The sequence below is a fragment of the Chrysochloris asiatica genome, unplaced genomic scaffold (assembly GCF_000296735.1).
Source record: "Chrysochloris asiatica unplaced genomic scaffold, ChrAsi1.0 scaffold00294, whole genome shotgun sequence".
NCBI lineage: Eukaryota > Metazoa > Chordata > Mammalia > Afrosoricida > Chrysochloridae > Chrysochloris > Chrysochloris asiatica.
Genome location: NW_006408812.1, coordinates 1,681,279 through 1,707,331, shown reverse-complemented (window position 1 = coordinate 1,707,331; position 26,053 = coordinate 1,681,279). Strand labels below are relative to the sequence as shown.

Sequence of the window (26,053 nt, the reverse complement as noted above, 5' to 3'; positions counted from 1 at the left end):
CGAGGGTGTAAATCTTTACGGGAGTAGAAAGCCTCATCTTTCTCCCGCGGAGCAGCTGGTAGTTTCGAACCGCTGACCTTAAGGTTCGCAGCCTTAGCATATATCTATCTATATCTATCTATCTATCTATCTTTAGGAAACCCTGGCACTAAGCAACATCTACCTATCTATACACATACAAACATATTTTAAGTTTGCAATTCATGTTTTATTTAATAAGTCTACATATTTTTGGCGTCCTGGTGTGACACTGAAGCCTAAAACACTGGACTACAAGGTCAGTTGGAACCACAAGTTAGGCAGTTCAAACTCAACATCGGCTCCTCAGAAACCCTACACAGGGTCACTATGGGTTGGAAATGACTCAAAGACACTTAACAATAGCAACAAAGTAATTTTTATGTGAAGTTATTTATTTAGAGGTAAAGGATGGTTAGGAAAGAAATAAGGTGCTTAAATACAGTTTTATGAACAAATGAATGAATAAGTATGAAAAATAATATTTTCTATATATTGAATACTTCTTAAGGACTAATTTGGCTTTTAAAGTATACTACGCTACAGTATCTAGGCAACTTTGAATCCTACTCATATCTAATCTAAATTTCTCCTACCTAGCAGTACACATATCAGAATCATTGTATTCTACTTTGAACAGACTGACGGAAAAACAAACAAATATGTATTTGAAAGGGTACAGCCAGAATGTTCCATGGAAGCCAGGATGGTGAGGCTTCACCTCTCAAACTTCGAATTTGTCCATTCGAATGGGTGGGACCAGTTGACAGGTGGGACCAATCCCTGGAGAAGGAAATCATGCGTGATGAAGTAAAGGGTCAGCGAAAAAGAGGAAGACTCCCCATCATGATGGATTGACACAGTGGCAGCAGCAATGGGCTGAAACAACAACTGGATGGTGCAAGACTGGGCACTGTTGTGTTCTGTTATACAGAGAGTTGCTATGAGTTGGAACCAAATTGACGGAAATTACACCTCGATCAGTAAGAACTAAGACACTTTTATTTTGAGATAATATTGCAATATTGCCAAAGGACTATTTGTTAGTACACCCAAGACAATAATTCTCCCAAGGAAACAACATATTTAATGATAACTCATAATTTTCTAGTCCAACTTTCTGGCTGCCTTTTCCATTCCCTTTCTTTTTCTTACAGACTTTATTCCTCTTGCAAACTTGGAATCTTCACTATTACAAAGCCTTTTGTGTTCCAAAATAAAGTCCAAGAGGAAGATTATTTATTTGTTAGAATTTGGCAGCAACATTCGGTCAGAAATAACAAGCTTACTGGTAAACAGAAACTATAGCTTTGACTGTAAAATACTATAATTACACATCACAGCAATACCTCCTTGGTTTTTATCACTGAGGAAATCAATAATAGTATAGACTATAATTCTCTGTTGGATTAAAGGAAGGCAGATGAAAGAGTTTATTGACTTAGTAGGGGCTGTGACTACAGCAAATCAAAGTTGTTTTTAACTGAATGGCTTTAACCTAAACACCAAAATGTTCACATTAACAAAAGACTTGATAAAAACAAACAAACAAAAAACTCCTCTTGTACTCTCATTCCACTGACATATTTACATATACACGTCAGGACTTCATTATTGGCAAATACACAATGAAAAAAATAATTATTTAAGTGGGGCAAGAAATGTTCTAGATGCCAAAGTGACACGATGTCATGAAAGTGTTACTTTGAGTATTATGTTAATATTTGATAAATGATAATTTGTATAACTAATACAAATTCCAATGTTCTATCATGCAACATAGTATTCTCTGTTCAACAGGTTATTTGGAGGATATGATACTGTTGTAGCACTGTAGGATAAGCACTGGACCACAAGGTTGATTTGAACTGCAATGTCAATGGTTCAAACTCACCGGTCACTGTTTGGAAGCCCTATACAGGGTCTCTATATGCATTGGAAATGATTTGATGGCACTTAACAATAACAACAAAACAAGACATGGACAACGAAGGTTAAAGGTATTAAACACTAAATGACATCACTCCTGTGGAAATTATTAAGTCACTCTTTGCTTATGGGAAAGCAATGCTGTATTTGATATTTGCTAATATGACAGTTATTATTCATTCTGGTTACTGGAAGATAAGCTTTTCACAGCATTGAGAGAAAGCTGGGATGTTTCTTTCTATATTCCTTCTGTTTTGTTGTTATTGCTTAAAGAATTCTTAATTTTTCATATGTCCATCAAATAAATCCAGAGGGCTAAATCTATTGTTTCTGACATTTGCTCAAATCGACTTACTCTGCATGCAAAGTCCATCAGTGCAGTTCTTGGATTGCAAGACGAGGCCATCACAGTCTTTGCCTCCGTTCTTTGGGGCTGGGGCTGTGCACTCCCTCCTTCGCCAGTGTGTGCACTCGGTCCCACATGTAGACCACTTGCTCCATGACGTCCACCTGCCATCCACTGCCACCAAAAAATCCAGCATCAGTCAGAGGGAGAAACAGCTGCTTCAGGGGAGAAGAGGGAAGAACTCAAGTATAAATAAAACAAAATGAAAAAAACGGAAGGCACAGCCCCACTGAAGGCACAGCATTCATTGCATCTCCTGGGAAGTTGAGCACCCTTTAACTCCTTTGGGCTCTGTGAGCTGTTGTGATGAGGTGCATGACTGATCCCTCACTATCAAGCCAAGCATAATAGCTCCACTGGATGTAAAAACCAAGGCAACTGCCCAATCTGCACTCAAACTCCTGGACAAATTCAGCCACGGTGATTTTTAATTAGAGGGGAAAACTTCTCTGCTTATGTGCTGAAAACTGGAAGAGCATTTGGTTGATGCAAGATTCCTTCATGAACAGTGGCAGTAGGAAGTGAAAGTAAACTTGTGTTGGAGTTGGAAGATGAGATTGAGGCAATGGTGAAGAAATCTGTCTACCCACCCTTTTCTGTCTGTCCATCATTTATGTCTTATCTACTCCTGTCGTTATTTCTTTTTCATCCAGGCAACTTTGTCGAAGCATCCTATATAATCCCTTCTTGAAAAAATTAAATTATTTCCCATTTACTATGTGATGATTCTTAACAGAAAACCAATTAAGTGGGTTTTTTTTTTTAAGGTAATATTAAGGTAAGTTTCTAAGTTTCACTTTAAAATTGGTACCATATTTCTGATTCAATCATTTTCTATTCCAATATATTTACTTCAGTTTTAATTACTAACTTGTTAGTAATTTCAGTGATAATGAGCCGAGACATCTCTATTTTAAAAACACGCAATTTAAATCTCAACTTGAAAAAAAAAAATGTATTTACATGTTGCAGTTCACTAAGGTCATGCTTAAAAATGCATCCTTCTACGTTTCTCACAGAAATAGCATACAAAGTTCAAAGGTTTTTTAAAAATAATTCCCTGAAATCATTATGAGTATCTATAATTCAATGCCAAACATCATTTATTGAACATCTAAGCTCCTTATGGACTCCTGATGTGGTGCTGTAGGATAAGAACTGGACTGTGAAATACAAGGTCAGTAGTTCAAAACCACCAGCTGCTCTTTGAAACTCTGTACAGGGTTGCTATGAGTTGGCATTGACTTGATGGCATTTAACAACAATAACAAGAAGCCCCTTATACCTGCAATTGCTGGAAATGATTTAATTTTAGTAGTCTCCTGGTGGCACTGTAGGATCAGTACTGGACTATGAACCATAAGATTGGTGGTTCAAACCCACCAGTAGCTCTTAGGAAACTTTATACAGGGTTGTTATGAGTCGGAACCAACTTGACAGCACTTAACAACAACAACAACAACAACTACATAGTTTGGGAAAGCTACACAATTTCATATTCAGATTATTGTGTGCATCTATTATGCATAATGTGTAAAAAGATATAAATATGTCCACATGAAAAAGTGATGAAAAAACGATGAGAACATTAATATTTCAGTTATATAGAGTTGGCTATATAAGAAACTCTCAACTATTTGGAGCAAAGACATTTGCTTTAACCTAGATGAATACAATGTACACAAATACACACAAACTTTTATTTAGAATAAAATGCTCAGTGCCTTTTTAATTGTGAAAATCAACACCTAGATAAAATATAGGAGAGTACAAGATAAAATACTGAAATTCTAAGCCTAGCTAAGTGTTAAAATTTGTTCCATAAATAAATGCTCTCAAAGGGTTCAGTGTGGGAGTGAGACTATTCTGATATGTGGGAATCAACATTTGGGAGTATAAAATATAGATTATATTTTTCTCTCTAGTTTATTTCTCCAACCCATCTCCAAGAAAAGGTTCTATCTCCGATGAGCAGGACAAAACTGAGGTTAAATAAAAAGAAATACAGAGACTGTAAATCCAAGTAATAAAATTGAAAATATAATACCTATTCCGATGGAGTATACTAAATTTATGGTTTATTTCAAAATAATTTTAACTTAGTTTTGGAATATATTGTATAAGTAAGCATTTTATAGTCTTTTGTTTTGGAAAATATTAAAAGTAACTTCAATTTATCTATGAGTAAGAGCTGGTGCAACATGAGATAACACAGAAAGATACCAAAAAGCAGAGGGATGCAATCTTGGTATATGTCTCCCTACAAATAAACCATAAAGTAGATAACCAACATGTACAGATAAAAAAAAGCTGACGACATTGGATTTTCAAAATCCATTAGCCCATGTGTCAAAAAGTTTCCCATCCTTCTATGCCATTCCAAATATTTTATTTGGCCCTTACCCAGAAACTGACACAAAATATCAAATATTTCAATGAAAAACATTTTCCATTTCAATTAATTGACATGGTTTTCTGAGGATCAAGGCTTGTTGTTTTCTTACAATGTGTGGCTTTTAATGCTGCTCAAAATCTCAATTTTGACTCTTGCAGCTTTGTGAAATAATATGGAGAGATGTTGCTCACAAATGTTTGACCTCTTGCTTTATACTGTTTTGCATGTTTTGGACAACGTTGAGTCATCGCTTTGGGGGAATATAGTTGATTTCACAGCAGTGAGAGAACTGAGTAGTAAGATGGATTAAATGATGTTTATCACACACTCCAGTCTAGAATAAGGTCATTGTATCTACTCTCTAAAAGTCATTTCTAGAATGGTGGAAGACGTTTGAAATGAAAGGACTGTTGGATTTACCTGGACATAATGTGGTACAGGCTATCTTCTGAACATTCTGCCCTTCACAGAAGGCGCCACCATTGAGTGGGGCTGGATTTGTACAGGTCCTGGTTCGTTTCTGGTACCCTCGTCCACAGCGGCTGTTACACACTGACCACTCTGTCCAAGTGGACCAGCCACCATTTACTAAAAGGAGACAAATAATAAAAAGTGGATTAATGCATTGAGCAGTACAAGATTTGTACAGGAGCCTGTATATTTCTAACAACTTGGTCCACAACAGCTGTTACACATTGACTACTCAGGTGAAGCACTCACCATTTATTGAAAAAAGGCAAACTTTAAAAACATGTGCACAGACACACAAGCCAAAAATAACATATAAACAAGAAGTCATTTTCAAGATGACCATTAACAACATTTTCAAAGCTTGTTTCACACCCTTTTATTATATTGCTGAATAATCTAAACATGGTGGGAGTGGTTGTGTTCCATCCAGTCAGTTCCAACTCACAGCAACCCTGCATAGGGTCTCTGAAGCTGCAAATCTTTTAAGGATGCAGAAAGCCTCATTTTCTCCTGTGGAACACCTGGTAGATTCGAACTGCTGACCTTATGGTTAGCAGCCTAACCTGTAACCACTACACAACCAGGGCTTCTGGTTTATTATCAATATTTAGTCACCTACTTTGAAAAAATAGGATAAACAAAGGACTGGTAACTGCAAGGTCAGCGGTTCAAATCTACAGTCAGTCTTAGGAATTCTATATAGGGTCATTGTGAGTCAGAAACAACTCAAAATCACACAACAGTAACACCAAGTCTGAAAAACAAATGGGAGTGTGTTCTCTTTTGCTTGGCCAGTGTTCTTTTTAAGGAGACACATTCTTTACCCAAGCCTCCCAAAATTAGCCTTGACAGCTTATCTCAAATAATAAATGTTTACATTCTTATGCCAAGCCTTCAAGAGTATATGAAACATGAAAGCTGAATAGAACAATTTAGCACTTGAAATAAGAATTGGTTGGTTATTTTTCTTTTATTATTTTTACATGTTACAACTTTTGATACGGGTTTTCAGTCAGTCTCATTATCGAATTATTGAACCTGCTTAACAAAATAAAAGCTTGCACTGCTGATTTTTTTTAAACTAATGGAGTGATTATTTGTATGACTTGACAACTGGCTGATAAAATTGAAATGGACACCTATTTTGTATATAAAGGCCATTTATGATGTTTCATGGAGTTGTCACAGTACATGTGATTTTAAAATCTTACACCCCCTAATATATACATAGTATACCTCAGAAGATCTCCCTTTAGGGAATGCTCTGAAATATTTTAGTACTTCAGGAAAATGAGAACATAAAATAATTGCAATTTTGCAATTTCTAAAATAATTATTTGCTAGCAGCAGCTCAAATATGGAACAACTAGGATATACCCACGCATCCTGTTAGTAAAGATGTGTATTCGTCATTCTGAAAACACAAACCTTACATGTGCATATCATTTACCCAGTAGCTCCTTTTCTAGAAACATATCCAGGAGGGAATACTTATAAATGTGTAGCATATACCAAATGCCAGTGAGTAAATTTCATCTCATGGTGAAATGATATGTGTCAGAGTAGAATATTCTCCCTCTGGTTTTCAATGGCTGATTTTTCAGAACTAGATCGCCAGGCCTTTCTCAGAGGTGCCTCTGGGTGGACATGAACCTGTAACCTGCAACCTGTTAGTAAGCAGCTGAGCATGTTAACTGTTTGCACACCAGGAACTCTGCAATATCAGGGGACTTTAAAAAGTTCATGGAAAAATGGAATTGAAAGAGAATGGATAAATGGAATTGAAAGATAATGGATTTTTTCCATGAGCATTTTGGAACACTTTGCATATACAAACAAGTGTCTTTTCACAACAGATATTTTTTTCATGTGTAAATAATTGAATCAACTATAACCGTCAACAATGAAAATGGTAAAATAAACCATGATATGTTCATGTGGTTGATTCCTAGGAAGTCATTAAAAATAATATTGTAGAAGTCTAATGAATTATACAGGGCTATTTTAACATTATGTTTAAGTAGACAGATGTATGTGTCTGTGTATATAAATGCATATCCTCTATTTAAAATTATATCCATGCACAGAAAATACCAACAGTATGCACATCAAAATATCTTAAAAACAAATGCTATTTTTGGATGACAGAATAACAGCATTATATGCATTTTGTTCTTTGACCTTATATGTGTTTCCACAAATTTAAAAGAAGTTGCACATAGCTCATCGCCAGGCTCATCAAAAACCCACAGGAAACCTAATATATCTAACCAGTATTTCATGCTGTGAGTCTGTTTTCTATATTTACTTTTATTAATATAGTTTTTAGATTGCAGATATCTACATCTCAATGTAAAGAAACCAAAAATTCTTACCACTGGACCAATAAACAACATTCTTATCAATGGAGAAAAGATTGAAGTTGTCAAGGACTTCATTCTTCTTGGAACAACTATTAACATTCATGGAAGCAGCAGTTAAGAAATCAAATGACATATTGCATTAGGGAAATCTGCTGCACAAGACCTTTTTACAGTGTTGAAGAGCAAGGATGTCAGCTTGAGAACTAAGGTGTGCCTGACCCAAGCCATGGTATTTTCAATAACCTCATATGCATGCGAAAGCTGGACAGTGAATAAGGAAGACCATAGAAGAATTGGTGCTATTGAGTTACGGTGTTGGAGGAGAATATTGAAAGTGCCATGGGCTGCCAAAAGAACCAATAGATCCGTTTTGGAAGAAGTGCAGCCAGAGTGCTACTTGGAGGCCAAGATGGCTAAATTTTGTCTCTCATACTTCAGACATATTGTCAGGAGGGAGCAGTCACTGGAGAAGGATATCATGTTTGGTAAAGTGGAGGGTCAGAGAAAAAGAGGAAGACCCCCAACGAGATGGATTGGCCAAGTGGCAGCATCGACGGACTCAAGCATGGCAACAGTAGTGAGGTTGGCCCATTATCGGCCAGTGTTTTGTTCTGCTGTGCACAGGGTCGCTATGGGTCGGTACTGACTCGATGCCACCTAACAACAACAACAACAACAACAATATTCATTATAGAAAATTTGAAAAAAAAAAACAATTAGATGATTGACAGGTAAGGTTTCAGGAGCACTGGTGGTGCTGTAGGATAAGTACCGCAGTGTCAGAAGTTCAAACTCTCCAGCTGCTCCTCGGAAACCCTATACTGGGTCTCTATGAGTCGAAACCGATTCAACAGCACCTAACAACAACAATGGCTCCAGTGGAGAAAAATGAGGTTTTGTGTTTGTGTAAAGATTTGCTGCTATGAGTCAAAATGGAATTAATGACAGTGGGTTTTCTATTGTTGTTTAGGTAGAATTTCAGTGAGAGTTCCAAAAAAAGCAACTTGCAAAACTTTGACTGAACTTCAAATGTCATTTAATTATTAGTACAAATTGCATAGTAGTCTAGGAGCAAGCCAATATTTAGGGTTATTATATACATGTGCTATTTTGTTAGAATTTTAATAAGAAATGATTAATCATTAACTTTCAGAAACAGGAAGGTCTTTGAAAACCCTACTTTTATTTGACAGAGCAGAGGGCAAGAATTCAGATAAGCATATTCAGTGACTAACCTAAGGTCAGTTAGCGGCAGGACTAGTATGGAATAGAGGACTCCTGTGGCGCTGTGGGTTAATGCATCAGACTGCAAAGCCATTTGCACTACAAGGTCAGCGGTTCAATCTCGACAGCACTCAACAACAACAACAACAATCCTTGGTCCTGGTGTGGTGCTGTGGGCTAATGAGTCAGACTGCAAAGTCGTTTGAACTGCAAGGTCGGTGATTCAAACTCACCAGCTGCTCCTTGGAAACCCTATACAGGGTCACTATGGGTTGGAATCGACTTGATAGCAGTTAACAACAACAACCCTTGGTCCTTTGTTATTTCCTTTATTGAAAATCCTTTAAGTTACTTGTTTTTGATCTTTGCTGAAGATAATGCACATGTTGCCTTTATGGATATTGAATGCATGCTATACATAGGAAAAGAAATTTGCATGTATATTAAGCGTTTATACAATATATCTATATATAGCTGTGCTTCTATTAGTTATTTATGACTGGTACATGCTGTGATTGTGCTCCTTTTCTCCTTTGCATTTCAAATGCTGTTAATCAACGTGTACAAGCAATTTAGAAAAAGACAAAAAGTAAGAAACATTTTATTGTGGCTTAAGAAAGGCAATTGCTTACAATTCAACATAGCCATTATCTTGACTAGGAAATTAAACCACAGAGTAATCAAAGGATTAAAAAAAAAATTATGCATCTGTCCTGTAATTAAAATGACAGTTTTAAAACATCACTATAATAAGCTTTTGTAACATCACAGTAGTCACTGTTCTTTTAACTCTCTACATCATGTGGACACATCCATCTGAACGGTGTGGTCTCTGTAGTATGTAAGTGCCACCAGTCAGATAATTGTCAGTAGCTGTCCCTCCTTCACAGGCAATCAGACACCAAGGCCTCTGGAGTATCTTTATCACTGAGGCAACAACATAAAGCTTCATTATGTTCTTAATGGTGGTGAGACATGGTGTATCATTCAGGAAGTAGCATAACCTCAAAAAACTTTCCAGTATTGTTCAGTTTCTTTAGAGACAAGAAATCATCAAGGATATACTATGTTTCTAACACGTAGTAGGTGCTTACATTTGCTTGGCTCCACAGTTCATGTTCATGGAAGAAGCAGACAATAAATGAAATGACAGTTTACATTACGCAAAGCTGTTGCAAAACAGCTCTTTAAGATTTTAAGAACCAAGTCATGATATTTTCAGTCACCTCATATGTATGCCAGTGGTGACTAAGATACGAAAATCTCATGAGCAGCCATCTAAGGTACAACTGTTGGTGTCTCCCTGACTGGAGGAAAGAAATGTGATGAAAATTATAGATGCTGGGGAACAATTAGTCTCTTGAACTAACGGACTACATGGATATTAGGTACCACCACCCTGAGACCAGGTAGGTGATATCCCTACCAATTGCTCTGGAACAAACTACATTAGAAAACCCTGGATAGAGTATGAGAAAATAAAGAACAAAACTCAAAATAATAAAAAACCAGGCTTACAGGTGGCAGCTTGAGACTATGGCTCTTGGTCAGCCTTCAAGTATGAACTGAACTTACCCCCATGGCTCAAGTGTCAGCCAGGCAATAGACAGGTGTATTGTTGGTGGTGTTGTTAAGTGCTGTAAAGTCTGTTGTGACTCATAGCAACCCTGTCTAGGGCTTCCAAGGAGCAGCAGGTGGGCCTGATCTCTGGCTGAGAATGCCACCGTGGACCTTGTGAATGCCTGATCATCTGTGCAGGTATGGCCTCTGGTAGAACTGTCATCCAGCTCAAAGTCCATGAGTTGGCTGTGACAGAGCTGGGCCTCAAAGGCCCCATCTAGGGCAGTAGATGCAGGTGGAAAGCTGATATGTGCCGGGCTCACTTTGCCATGGCCGAATCCAGGCGGTGATGGTGAAACAGACTGTGCAGGGCTCCAGCCTACACGACCTCTGCGTGCAGTGCCTGAGCCATAGCCACACCAATCAGGAGGCAACTGCTGAGGGAGGTGCAGGCCCTAGAGGACCTGCTGTTCCCGGAGGACAAAGCTGGCTCCAGCGCTGCCACTGAACGGCTCCTGCAGGTCTCTGAAGCCCTAGCCTCGTACTGCTATGAGCACAGCTGGCCATCTCACGGGATCGCTTGACTGCTGCATTACCCCAAAACTGATATTGGTGCTGTAAAGTGAATCAGTGGACCCTCACTGTCCGTTTGAAGGATCCCTGGGAGGTGCTCCTGTGACTGACACTCAAGGACTGGTGGGAATCTAGACCACTCTGGGCCACAGTGTCCCACGACCAGGTGCTTCCAAGGCTGGTTCCCAGCATCCCAGTACCGTACCATGGCCAGCCCAGTCTTCCCTCTTCACTTGGTGCCTGTGTTTTTGTGGGTGTGTGTGTGCGGGGACGGGGGAGCAGGGGGATTCTCCACTGGCCAGTACCCCTACTGTGAGCACCACCCTCCACACATGGTCTTCTGTTGAGTGGTGAAAAAAACAAAAACATTTCTCACAACGATGGGAACATTATGAGAAATACTTAAAGAAACATGCCAGTATTTTATGCTACAAAAGAAGATAAAGTTTATCTCTATTTTTCACCAGTTGCTGTAAAGTAGATTTTGACTCATGGTGACCTCAGGTATTGCAGGGAAAAGATGGTCAGGCTTTTCTTAAGGTACCTCTTGGTGTATTCAAACCGCTCACCTTTCAATTAGTAGTCAATTGCTTAACTATCTGTGACACCCAAGTAGCCCTAAAGCTTAGCTCAGAAAATGAAAGTACTTATGAAGTGAAAAAACAAAACAAACAAGGCCTGAATGGCTGGTGTGGCGTTGTCAGATAAGCACTGGACTGTGAATCACAAGGTCTGGTTCAAACCCACCAGCTGCTCCTCAGAACTGACTAGAAGGCACTTAACAACAATCAAACAATACAGAGATAAAAGCATCATGTTGTTATTAGGTGTTGTTCAGTTTTTTTCCGAAGGACAGTCACCCTATATTGGGTTTTCAAAGCTGTAAATCTTTATTGGAGCAGAAAGCCTCATCTTTTTCTTGTGGAGTGACTGGTAGGTTTGAACTGATGACATTGTAGTTAGCAGCCAAGTGCTTAGCCTACAGCACCACCACCACTCCTTAAAAACATCATACACATCAGCAAAACTGAGCATAAAAATTGCTTAGTACTCTCAGAATTTAGTAATGAGACAATCCTGGTGTGGTGCTGTAAGATAAGCACTGGACTGCAAGGTCATTTGAACTGCAAGTTTGGTGGTTCAAATTCACCAGCGACAGTGCAGAAATCCTATACAGGACCGCTATGAGTAAAAACTGACTTGACAACACTTAACAACAATAACAAATAGTAGGAGAAAGTTTCCTGAAGAAGTCCTTATTGGATCTTGCTGCATGATTAAAATTAGATGCTTGAAGTTGGTAGCCTTTACCTTCTCCGTGAATGCTTCTAAGAAAAGAAGCACTTTCTAGGAAGGTAAAATTGTTCTAAGAAATGTGTTTATGGAGTTATGTATTTTTGTTTTCCAGTAGGCTTTTGTATTATTATTAGGACTAAGCCAAGGTCCACAGAAATATCAGCACTTTCATTTCTAGAATTCAGTCTAAATTTTGTAGCAGGTTACAGAGAGGGGAGGTATAACAGAATCAGGGACTATCTGTCTGTTGGCTTTGGCTGAAGGTTCTTAAACAGACTTCCATAACTTTGCTATTAGCTGAGAGCTAGGAATTTCCAAGTCTAGTCTTCTCATAAGTATCAGAGAAGCAGCTAAATCATACTGTCCATGTAACAGGGATTGAGAAGGGGCCTCTAACTTGATATTTTAAAATTAAAATAATGATACCGATAAGTATCTGTACTTAGACATAAAGTAGATTGCAATCCTTTAAATCAGCTCTGCACTTCAGTATAATAAAAACAACTCACTCACCATACACTATGACAGTTGCAGTTGTACTTTTCCTCTTGGCAACAATGTTTTTTGCAACACAAGTATAATTAGCCGTATCTGAGAGGCGAGCCTGCTTTATGATGAGGTTGTGATCAATAGTAATATAAAAATTCCGATCTTCAACTGGATCAATTATGTCTTCATTTTTCAACCATTCCACCTAAAGATGTGCAAGAAGAATATATAAATTCCTGTTATGCATCTCTTGATCCATACGTGTGCTTGGTAGTATGTATAACATTGTTTCATGTTATGAACTTGTGCAAACTGGGGGGTGGGGGAGAGGAAGTAACTTTCTGAGGTCATGTTAAGTATCACTCACCTGCCAAACATGCTGATTCTGTCTGTACTACATTATTCTCAAATGTCAATGAACCAATTGGGAAATACAATGTTCAAATTGTTTTCACTATGCCCTACAGGCAGGAATTGGAGAATGTGCACTGCCAAGTTCAGAACCCAATCAAATATAATAGGCAAAGTATTTCAAACTGAACTCAAACCTTTTGCTATTTGATTTGTTTACTCTTGGCAAGTTACCTGCTGCTTCTGAGAAAAGAATATAAAGACTATTAAAAAAAGCTCAAAAGGCATCTTAGATATCACGTAGCTCTAATAAAACAACATTTAGATGATTTATGTGTATTCTTGCTAAAACATATGGATTTCATTTCTTCAAAAATGCCCTTTTAAATGTAGTAAAACACATATTTGGAGATGCATCTAAGCCAAACTATTTGGGTAAAAAAGAGTTTCCTTTTCTACCAACCCCAAATATAATCCAAATACTTTATTATACTAATATTCAAAACTTTCTTTTTTATCAATTTTGGGATCATGTTTTGCTTTTGGGAAACAGATCCTAGCACATGGCTGTTCAAAATGATTGCTTCTCTATAAACAATGATTGTGAGGGTGGTACAGGATTGGGCACTGTTTCGTTCTGTTGTGAAAACAGGTTAGCTATGAGAGAACACCTAGGAACATCGACAATGTAAATAATACCAACAGAGAAACGGTGATGTTATTCTTATAGATAATAGGAAAGATATATTCCTGTAAAATCTGGCTGTAAGAAAAACACATTACTTCTTATCCTGTAAATTGCTTGTTTTTTGTTTAATGATGAACAAATTTTTCCATAAAGCTAAACATTATTGATATTTACCACACTTAAACTTGACTGTTACATTATCATGGAGGTGGATGCAAGTAACCTTTAGTGGCAGGGAGTCAATAGTGATGCCATTTTCAAAATTTTATGAGAGTCTCCAACACCACAAGAGGTCAGGAAATTAATGTTTAAATCTGTCAGAGGGTTTGCTGGTTTTACACAACTCTAAAGGATATCTAATGCAAAAACTCTAAAACAATGTTGCTCTGATTCTTAGAAGAGAGGGCAAACAGAAACCAACAACAATCTTGAAATGAAGAGACCTATTAGGATGCAGACAAAAGTAATTGTACAGAAACCAACAACAATCTAGAAATGAAGAGACCTACTAAGATGCAGATAAAAGTAATTGTTTGTAATATGCAAATTTTGAAGCAGCCAATAATTCTTAAAATTTGCACTACTAATAGTGAAGAAGAGAAGAGACATCTACCTAAACTAGTTGGATTTTCCATATAAGCATTTGTTTTTTCAAATATAAACTGCCTATTTGTTTACTAAGGTAATACCTGATATATGTCTGATTGGATACTCATACTCCCTTGATTTTACTTTCTCAAAATTTGACTCTATGCCTATGTAAATGGATTACAAGCTTGGCTGCTATCAGAAGGTCAGCAATTCAAATTTACCAGCTCCTCCATAGGAGAAAGATGAGGCTTTTCTGCTCCTGTGAAGATTTACAATCTAGGAAACCTTATACAGGGGTCACTATGAATCAGAACTGACTCCACAGCACGTAACTGCCACCATGATGTCTGGGTAATATGATCTCCCTGGAAGTATAATAAGATGGTAGCAGAATTCATACTATTAGAAATCTATTGAAAGATAATTGAAAGTAGACCTTAGTTTTTTTAAAAAATTCTGATTCCTAACCTAGATTATCTATGTCATTCTAATTAAAGTGGCATTTGTGAGTCAGGACTGATTCCACTCCATGGCACAGAACAACAACAACATACTTGAAGGAGCTCTGGTAGAGTAATGGTTACAAATTGGGCTGTGGGCCGCAAGGTCAGCAGTTCGAAACTACCAGCTGTTCCGCGGGAGAAAGAGGAGGCTTTCTGCTCCTATAAAGATTTACAGCCGTGGAAACCCTGTACAGGGTCGCTATGAGTCGGAACCGACTCCACGGCACACAACAACAACAACATACTTGGTGGACTGGCCAGGTGGCGGTATCGATAGACTCAAGCATGGCAACAGTAGTGAGGCTGGCCCAGGATCGGGCAGTGTTTCGTTCTGCTATGCATAGTGTCGCTATGAGTCAGTGACGACTCGATGGCACCTAACACAACAACAACATACATGTAGAAGACATTGTTTTACTCCACTCAAGTTCTCTTGAATATCTGTTGCTATTTTCATCAGTTTCTATCCCAGACTTACACTGCTTTTATTCAAGGACCTATATCTACTACTTTTTCAGGGAGGATGGACTTCAGACTATAGCACTGCATTCTTTTCACCTGGAAGTCCCTAGGAGTTCATTTCTTCCCCAATAATAATCCAGTTGTCCTGAAGTCAATTTTGATTCACATGGAGACCCCCGGTGTTTAGAACTGTGCTCTGATAGCTTTCAATGGGTGATCTTACAGTAGTAGAACCCACACCTTTCTTTCTAGGTGACTTTGGGTGGATTTGAACCTCAAACCTTTGTGGTAGCCAGTAGGTGTGTTAATTGTTTGTACCACAATGTCTCTTAGCCGTTGACATGAGTATTGAAATATGTCCTAGGTCTAGTTGAGCCATAATCTGAGCTGTTTGTCTCCAGATTTTCCCTGCAGGGACAAGGCTGAAGCTATTCTTGAGAATGTTCCTAAAATAGCATTCTTGCTTGGCTTCTTTTCACTTTTCTGGCATGCTTCACTTATGAATCTTCATCAAAAAGGCACTTGCATTCAAATCTTAAACTCCTAGTTTGCGTCTATAGACCCAACCTAAGTCACAATTGTTCTAAAACAATTGCTCCTTCCATGTAAATAATATAAATTCAACAACAATGATATCCGAACCATAAATGACAAAAGTTATCTCAAGGGATATTACAAACCACTTGTTTATTTGAAGAGTTTATTACATAGAAGAAAGACAATCTGTACAGTTGATACAAGATTTAAAGAGAGTTACACAGGATTATTGCGTATATGATCTTTACTTTCTTATGCATAACCATGTTTTCCTTGGGTGTCTTTCATCAACATTAGTGATTGTTTCCTGAGTTCTGAGGAGCTCCCACCAGCCCTGTAGAAAGGTACCGCCCTCCTCTACTAACTACTGCCTTAACTAGAGAAGCTCAGCTTTTATCTGTTTTCCATTTTGAGCTTGCTTGCATGCTTCTGTTTGAATGAAGAGTTCCTGTTTGAATGAAGAGTTCTAGGGTTGGTGCTGTAGAATAAGCACTGGACTGCTAACCTCAAAGTTTGTTGTTTGTAACCCAACACTATACAAGGTTGCTATGAACCAGAGTCCTGGTGTGGTGCTGTGGGTTAATGCACTGGACCGCAAAGTCGCTTTGAACTGCAAGGTCAGTGGTTCAAGCTCACCAGCATCTCCTCGGAAACCCTATACAGGGTCGCTATGGGTCAGAAGCAACTCAACGGCACTTAACAACAACAACAAATTTGAACCAGAACCAACTCAATGGCATATAATAACGACAATTGCTATAAAATAGCAGTATGAATGAAGAGGGGATTCAGACTCTCCAGTCTTCTAGAAAGACCCCCATGGTTGCCTTAGCCTTAGTACTCACAGTCTTGCTCTAGCTTTCTGATAGAAACCATCATCTCCACAAGAAGCTCAGGTAGGGACTTCAGGTCTCCTTCACCACCTGACTAGAATGTCTCCTATCTTGGAAACCCTATACAGGGTTGCTATGAATCAGAACCAACACAACGACACTTAACAACAGAATTAGGGTTTCCTGACATGTTGCTGTAAGACAATCAAAGGAGTGCTAACCACAAGGTCAGCAGTTCAAACAGTTACTCCTTGAAAACTGTATACAGGGATGCTATGATTCAGAATGGAATTAACAACACTTAACAATAACAATTACAACAGATCTACAGATCTCTGCGATGGTGATCACTTTGTCCAGCACAATTTTTGTCATAATTTTGGATGATGTTTTTAAATTCACATACAGCTCATATAATATAAAATTTACCATTTTGAAGTGAATAAGATACAGTTGTATTTAGTTTATTCACAGTGTTGGGCAACCATCACCACTAATTTACTTTTAAAACATTATATCATCGCTAAAGAAAACCCTGTACCCACTAAGCAGTTGCTTCTCATTGTCCCAGCCCTTGAGCCCCATTCAGCCTTTAGTCTCTCTGTTTTTATGTACTCTGAACAGAAAATGGAATCATACAACATGGAATTTTAAAAATCTGACTTCTTTCACTGAGCATAGTAATAATGTTTTTGAGGTTAATCCACATTATAACAGTTGTTTATGGCTAAATAATATTACGTTGTAATTATATACCACATTTTACTTATCCATTCACCTGGGTTGTTTCCACCTTTTTGCTACTATGATTAGTGCTTTCATAAACATGCATGTACATGTATTTATTTGAGTGTTATTTTTCCACTAGTTGAGGTATGTTCCTAGACATGAGATTTTGATGACTTTAGTATCCACGAAGATGACATTTTCAACATCTTAGCTCTCAGTTCCTTGACAGTCCCTCTTTCAATGATCTCAACCTTTTCCTAAGTCATTGACTCCTATGCTCAAACCTTTTAGGCCAAATGTTCTTAACCTTGGTTTAACATCGAATAATTGAAAGGAATAGTTATAACAAACTAATACTTTAACTAACCCAGAGAAACTCGGATTCCCTTAGTCTAAAGTGGTCTAGCCCTAGTATTTTCTAAGCATTTGATTTATTGATTGGATTTCAAATAACACTGCAGAAACTCTAGACCATAGCCTTTTAAAACAAGCTCCCTGGACCAGCAGCAACAGCATCATTTGGAGCTTGGTAGGGATTTAGAATCTCAAGTCCTGTTCTTTCCCTGAACTTACTGATTCAAATGTGAATTTCTGTAAGAATTTCAGGGCATATATACACATCAATCAGTGTTTGAGAAGCACTGATTTAGCTGTTGTCCTTATCATTAATTGCAAACTGTCCACAAACTTAGCATCAAACATCCTCTTTTTACCTCTTTGCCTGCTCTATGTAGAAACTTTATTTCAATAATCCTTCATAAGGAGCTCTGTTCTATTGATCTTGGCAGGCTTATCACACCTATTTTTGTCTCCTCTCTTTATCAGGCTAAATTCCAACATCTAATTTAATAAACATTTACTTGCATATTACCCTTGACATTTTCATTCCCTTCTCACTTCAAAGTACTTGGCCACTATTCCTCTCTACCGCATCTATGTCCTTGAAGTGGAGCGTGGTTATGCACAGTCGTGTTGAATGTCCTCATTTCAAATTCATGATAACAAAACTCAAGAGGGCTCTTAATTCTGCTGAGAAATCAGACCATATTTTCATCATCTATTCACTCTCCCACTCTTCTAGACAACAATTTTACACCTTTTTTTTATCTTTCCTTAAACACTCCCTCCTCCTCCATCTTCACTTTCAGCTGATGACTGAGATTTTCACATCACTGAGAAAACTGACAATCACAAGAGACCTTCTAAAGCTCCCGCTACTTGCCTACTCACCCTTATTTTGCACCCTCTTTCTTGTCACAGGATAAACTGTCTGTGTTTCTCTCTAAAGTCATCTTTGATTTGTAATCTGCATCCTACTCCTTCTCCCAATTCAAGGGCAAGTCCCAGAAATTCTCCTCATTTCCTAAATCTTAACATTTCTCCTTGATTCTGAGTCATTTTCATAAGCATTTTCAAATAAACCTGCTCCTATTTTTCACAACTTAAAACACAACCCCTCCCATTCTGTCTCTCATCACTTCACGTTTCTTTGTTTGCTTTACACAATTTCTCGAAATAGCTGTTTATACTCACTGTCTCCACTTCCTGTCTTGTAACCTGTATTGAACTGATTCCACCATGCCAACATAACTTTTCTTTTCAAAGTTAACAATTACTTTCACTTTGATAAAATTTTAACAAGGTCTTAGCTCTCTACTCATTTGACTCATCTGGCGTATTTGATTCAGTTCATCTGTCCCTTCTCCTCACTGGTTTCTGGACACCACACTTGCTTAGTGATTGTCCTATTTCTCTGTTCTATTTCTATCTGCTACAGCTTCCTTGGGTTAATGCTTTTGTCTCTGTGGCCTAGTTCTTGTAATTTGTCTCTTTCTATTTTATGTTACAGGAAAACTTCCTTGGTAAATTCATATGGATGTTGCCTAAACTTATCTCTGGTTGTAGTGGTGTGCAGTAGAGTCAGTTTCAACTCATAGTGACCCTGCATAGGATTTCTGAGGCTGTCAATCTTTACAGAAAAAGAAAGTCTCATTTTTCTCCTGTAGTATGGCTGGTAGTTTCAAACTGCTGACCTTGAGGTTAGCAGCTCAGAGCTAATCTCTGAACTTCAGTCTCATACCAAATTTCCTTCTCATGACTCCATTTAGCTGCTTACTACCAATCTCCTAAACTACCCTTTCAAAGCTGCTCTTCTCACAGTCTTATCTATGTTAATTAATGTCAACTCCATCCTTCCTGTTAATTATACAAAGAACTCAGATTTAGCCTTGTTGTTGTTAAATATTGTAGAATTGGTTCCGACTCATTGTGACCCTATATAGGGTTTCCGAAGAACAGTTGGTGGGTTTGAACTGCCAATCTTGTGGTTCACAGTCCAGTGCTGATCCTACAGTGCCACACTGAGAGTTCAGATTTAGCCTTATTATTGTTGGTTTTTTTTTCCTATAGTAGAGAGACACATTCAGAATCTGACCACTGACCACCTCCTTGACTCCACTTTCTTCCTGGTCCAAGTCATCCTTTCCTTCCTGAATTATTGCAATAGTTTCCAATTGGGTTTCTGGTTTTCCCCTTATTTCTCAAAAGCCTATTCTCTACACAGTAGTTAGAATGATTCTTAACCCCTAAGTCATATCATGTTGCACTTCATCTCAAACCCTCCAATTTCACAGCGGCAAAGCCAAAATTCTTGCAAGGGCTCTCAAGACCCTGATTCACTTGAACTTCTGATCTCTCTGATAGTGCTTCCTTCACTTATCTCTTCATAAGCTTTTGCTGGCACTTACATACAGCATGGAATCCTGGTGTGGTGTTGAGGGTTAATGGGCTGGACTGCAAGGTTGGTTTGAGCTGAAAGGTGGGTGGTTCAAGCTCACCACATTGGAAATCCTATACAGGGTCGCTATGAGTCAGAAATGACTCAAGGGCATGCAACAAAAACAACATATACATCATGGAGTCCTGGTGGTGCAATGGGTAAGTGTTGGGCTGCAAACTGAAAGGTCAGCAGTTCAAACTACAGGAGAAAGATGAGGCAGTCTGCTCCCATAAAGATTTGAAACCTTACAAACCATGGAGCAATTCTACTCTATCCTAAAAGCTATACTTTGGAGTTGGAATCTACTGGATGGTTTTGGATTTGATTTGGTTTTGTAAGCATTTGGTGTACTCCTGCCTTGACAATTTTGAATCTGCTGGTGCACCTGCCTGGAATACTCTGTTTCTAGGTGGTAGAAATGACTAATATGCTGAAATATTAATTAAAATGTTGGAGGTTTAAGTTTACCCAGAGGCGAGTCAGAATAAAAAGCCTGTCATCATCTTCCAAAAAAATCATCTACTGAAAACCTGTGAAGTACAATTCTACTCTGACACACATGTGGTTACCATGAACTGCCATCGAGTGACAACAATTGTTTTTAGTTTTAATTGGGAAAGACAGAACAAATCAGGTATTTGCATGGTTTTCTCCTTCTTCCCTTTAGGTCTTTGCTCAAATGCCACCTTTTTCTGAGTTATTTCCTGATTCTTCAAAACTCTCTTTCTACACTTTCAATCTACCACGCTCTTGTTTTATTTTCTCTTTCACCATCTAATATACTCTATATCTTAGCTATTTGTTATGTTAATTAGTTGTCTCTCCGAATAGGATGAAAGTTCTACAAGGTTGGGAATTTGTGTCTGAATTTGGATCATTGATGTATTCCCATGGCATGGAACTGGCACATAGTGGGCACTTAATTAACATTTGTTAAATATGTGAATAAAAGCAACATATGTACTGAGATCAAGTCAGCTATATACATATTCAGCATCTCTAATGTTTTGACAGTCAAAATTAATATTAAATGTAATACATTTTAAACATTTTTTTTGAACATCTTTTCTAACTAAATTAATTTAACTGTGGCTCTAATTATTCTATTGGGGATTAAGATTGCAAATCTCTAGAACCTAAGAGGAACTCCTATAGAACTGGCCTGGATTCCAAGTGGACTCACTGGAGAAATCATAAGACAGAAGAAAATCTCTAGAATTTGCTGGGAGACCCCCAATATTTCACAGGCATTTTCCAGTATGAGTCAAAAGTGTCCTGGATCCAGTATGCTGTAGCTAAGGCATCTTTGGTAGGGGAACATGTCTGTCACACACATTATCTTTATGTGTCTCTTGGTGACTAAAAGAAGACTTGTTAATAATTATAGCAGAAATGCATTTAATAAACACAAAACCAAAGTAATTGTAGTGAAACAGAGCTTACAGACCCATTTCCCAACAAAGTTACTTTTCAATCAAAAAAGAATTAGGCATCAATTCAATTTCACAAACATTGAGTACCAACTATATGGAGTCCTTCGGAGCTCTGGTAGTGTAGTGATTATGAATTGGGCTGCTAACCTCAGGGTCATCAGTTCAAAACTACCAGCTGTTCCATGGGAGAAAGATGAGGCTTTCTGCTCCCGTAAAGATTTACAGCCTTGGAAACCCTGTGCAGGGTCACTATGAGTCGGAACCGACTCCACAGCACATAACAACAACAACATATGGAGTCCTTTTGAGACACTGTAGGATAAACACTGGACTGCTAACCACAAGGTCAGTGGTCCAAACCCACCAGTTGCTCTTTGAAAGCCCTATACAGCGTTGCTATGACTCAGAATAAACTTGATGGCACTGTACAACAACAACATATGCCAGACACAGGGTTAAACACTGGGGATAAAGAAACACATAAGCTAAGTGCCTGCTTGTTGAGCTCTCTGCAGAAGAAAGATAAAATTATAAACACATAGCGGCAATTGTTAAGTGTCATTGAGTCGGTTCCAACTCATAGTGATCTTGTATAGATAAGGTTTCTAAGGAGTGACTGGTGAGTTTGAACTGTTGACCGTGTGGTTCACACCAACCTTGCAGCCCAGTGGTTTATCCCACAGGACCACACCAGGATTCCATAGAGTATAATAAAGCAACATTAGAAATAAGTGCAATGATGAAGGTAAATTGAGGCTCAAATTACATGGGAAGAAGACATTTGAGGAAAAAAATGTCTTAACTAGTCTTTAAAAGAGGAAAATAAGCAGTTGGGAAAACAGACAACGGGAGTGAGGGGTGAGGGAGGACTAGTCAAAGAGAGAAAACTGAGCATCTCTCAGGAATCCGATCGAGGACCTAAGTACTTGAAGTCTGGGGACCTTGGCAAGGATGAGAAAGTCGGCTCTCATGGACTCACGGAGGGAAGTGGGTGATGTGTAAAAGTTTCTGGCCTTTACCTGTTGTCACTGCCACTCAGTGAAAGTTATAATAATGCTTTAATTTAAGAAGGATTGCTTTGGGATGGCCTAAAGGGAGGCATATTGAAAGCAGAAGACCTGTTTAAAAAAAACCAACCATTTCTAGATCCAGGTGATAGACAATGAAGAGTGAACATAGGAATGGTAAGTGGGTGGGAGAAAAGAAGAACAGAGTCCTAAAGACATTTGAAAGAATGGGAGACAGAAAGAAAGTACTGATTGTGACTAGGAAGAGGGATACAAGAGGAATCTGTCTATACTTTCTGGTGTGAGAAACTGCATGGAGCAGAAATAAAGAAAGTCGAAAGTACTAAAGAGCTGACCATGTGTGGCGCTATGGGTTAATGCTCTGGCTTACAAGGTCGGTTTGATCTGCAAAGTCAGTGGTTCAAGCTCACCAGCCACTCCTTGGAAATCCTATACGGGGTCAATATGAGTTGGAACAGAGTCTATGGCACCCAACCACCATAATAACATGTGGTGCTGTAGGATAAGCACTGAACCGCAAGGCCAGTTTGAACCGCAAGGTTGGCTGTTCAAACTCACCAGCTGCTTTTCGGAAACCCTATACAGGGTCACTGTGAGTCAGAACCCACTCGACAGCGCAAAACAATGTTCTCTTAACAGGTAGTACAATACGGTTTCAACAACAGTTAAATAGGTCAACATTACCATTAAGTCAATGAACAGAGGTTTTCTTTTTACTTCTAAAGTTTTTAAATACTATAATAAAAAGTTCTGACTACTTTTGATACTCTAAGATCAGTTCCCTTTAAACGCAAAGAAATGAACATAGATATGAGGCTATTTGCAGAATCAGTGTGGCTAAGGCAATATATAGTCTTATTTTGGGATAAATAGAAATGATAATGTTTCAAATGAAGATTTAGGGAGATGATGCATGGAGGGAAAAATAGTGTGCGAGAATGGTTGGTTGGTTGGTTATGTGCCGTGGAGTTTGTTCCGGCTCATAGAGACCCTGTACAGGGTTTCCGAGGCTGTAAATCTTTACGGGAGCAGAAAGCCTCAGCTTTCTCCCTTGGAACAGCTGGTGGTTTCAAACTGCTGACCTTGAAGGTTCACAGCCCAATTTGTAACCCTTATGCTACCAGAGCCTGTATAGTATGGTTTATATTAGGGATTATCTAAATGAGAAAACGAGTTCTGGTGTGAGGCTGTGGAATAAAGCACTAGACTACAAGGTCAGTTTGAACCACAAATTCAGTGGTTCAAACTCACCAACTGCTCTTTGGAAACTTTATGCTGGTTTGCTGTGAGTGGGAACCAACTTGATGGCACTTAGCAACCACAAAAATCAGAAAGGGGAATCAATATAAGAGCTATAATAAGATTCATAGAAATTTATTTAAAGAAAAAAACTTTTATCTTTATTTGTAGTGTCTCTAGAAGCTGATGCTTCTAGAAGAAATGCTTTTCTGCTTAAAAAGACACTTTTACACACATCAAGTGATGTAAGTTATTAATTCTCAAGAAATCTTCCTGAAAGATAGGATTTTATTATATCTAAAAGTAAGTAGTTAATCATATTGTTGTGATGCTATTTTTCATCAGCTAATTCTGAATAATCAGGAGCCAGTATTCTGGTCTGGCTCATGAATTGTTCATATTCTGGTCATATCCCAGTGCTTCTGAATGATTTTACCCACAATTTCAGTTCTGTTCCCAACCTCATCCCCACTTAGAAAACTGATTTATACAAGGGGAGAAATCTTTCTGAGTTAGAAGATATTTTTAGCTATGTATAAAACATTTGCAAAGAAAGAAAATAGGTTGGGGTTCAAAAAACAATAAAAGACTTCAACCATAAACCATGACTTGTTGTCATGGTAGCGGTGATGCAGAGTATGAGTCAAACAGTTTCTGTCCTTGTGGTTCAGTAACTGTAGGCTTTTCATTAATTTGGGTCATGTTTGAAGAAATTGAATCAAGTTTTTATAAAGACAGGGGATTTTATTAACAGGTAATAAAAGTAGTTACAAGGTAATGTTAAAATGACCTATTTGCATATTCTCTTATGTATGGTGTTGATTGATTCCCATTGTGTGCAATCTGGAGTCTTATTTAAGTAGCAGTTTTCAATGGTAGTGGCTAGGAGGGAGACTGGAACCAATCTGCTGGGGTTCAAGAGGGAATATTTCCATTTGGGGGGCTAATGTCTAAGCGTCTCTTGGGTACATTTCTTATCCTCTGTGTGACTTTGTGTCTTGGTGTCATTTCTTAAGTGAAAATCATGCCATTCTATAAGATGTTCATTTGGGTTTCTCCGTTTTTGTTTTGTTTTCCCACATAGAAACCATAAGACCTTTTTTGAGTGTAAAGTAACACATTATTAAAAATTGTGGTAAAAATCCATAATACAAAAATTCCTCTTTGAACCATTTAATATATTAAATTTGGTTGTATTCCACACATTCATAATTGTGCCACCATCGCCACAATTTGTTTCTAAAACTTTTTCACCACCTAAACAGAAATTATGTACCCATTAAGCATTTTAACCCCCTACTCCGCATCTCCTGAATCCATGGAGATCAGTAATCTACTTTCTGTCTCTGTTTGCCTATTCGAGATATTTCATATACATGGATTCTACTCATTTGTCTTTTTGTGTCTGCCTAAAACAGGATATTTTCCCACAAGAACATTCTTGGGGAAGAATCCTAAATATATTAAATATACCAGGGACTACCATAAATCCCTGATATGATACTGCAGAGTAAGCACCTAATGCTAACCTCAAGGTTTGTGGTTCACACTCACCAGCGCTCCTTGGAAACCCTGAATGGGGTTGCTATGAGTCCAAACTATCTCAACGGCACATCACAACAACAACCGTAAAGAATGAATAACCTATTTTGGAAGAAGAAGAGCTCCTTAGACATGATGATGGCAAGGTTTTGTCTCTTGTGCTATGGACCCATTATTAGGAAGGACCACTCATAGTTGGTAAAGTCAAGGATCAGTGAAAAAGAGGAAGACCTTTAACTAGATGAGTTGACACAGTGGAAGCATTAACGGGCTGAGACATAGCAACCCTTATGAGGATGGTGAAAAACTGGGAGTACTACATTCTGCTGTACATGGCATGGTTTTGATGGGGAATCAATGGCACCTAACAACAACAGCAAAACAGCATAATGTTTCCAAGATCCATTCATGCCCTATTGGGTATTGCTGTTGTTTTTAGGTGTCCTCGAGTTTATTTAAATAATAGTGGTATTAACTGGACTTCCCTGTAGGTGCATGGATATTATCTTATCACTTACATCGTTGTACCTCATGACTGATCTGGATATGTTCTTTTTCACAATGAATACAACACCATTCCTTTTCAATTTGTCATTCCCGGCATAGTAAACCAT

General features: G+C 38.2%; 1 protein-coding gene across 2 annotated transcripts in view; it reads right to left on the bottom strand.

The window, feature by feature from the left end:
• Nucleotides 1-26,053, bottom strand: part of UNC5C (unc-5 homolog C (C. elegans)) — a 605,975-nt gene that overhangs the window by 91,841 nt on the left and 488,081 nt on the right. For both annotated transcript variants that reach the window (XM_006874688.1, XM_006874687.1), the window contains exons 5-7: nt 12,749-12,929; nt 5,169-5,336; nt 2,303-2,467 (exon numbers count right to left, since the gene is read on the bottom strand). In XM_006874688.1, coding sequence (XP_006874750.1) covers nt 2,303-2,467; nt 5,169-5,336; nt 12,749-12,929 — 514 coding nt within the window. The remainder of the gene's footprint in view (nt 1-2,302; nt 2,468-5,168; nt 5,337-12,748; nt 12,930-26,053) is intronic.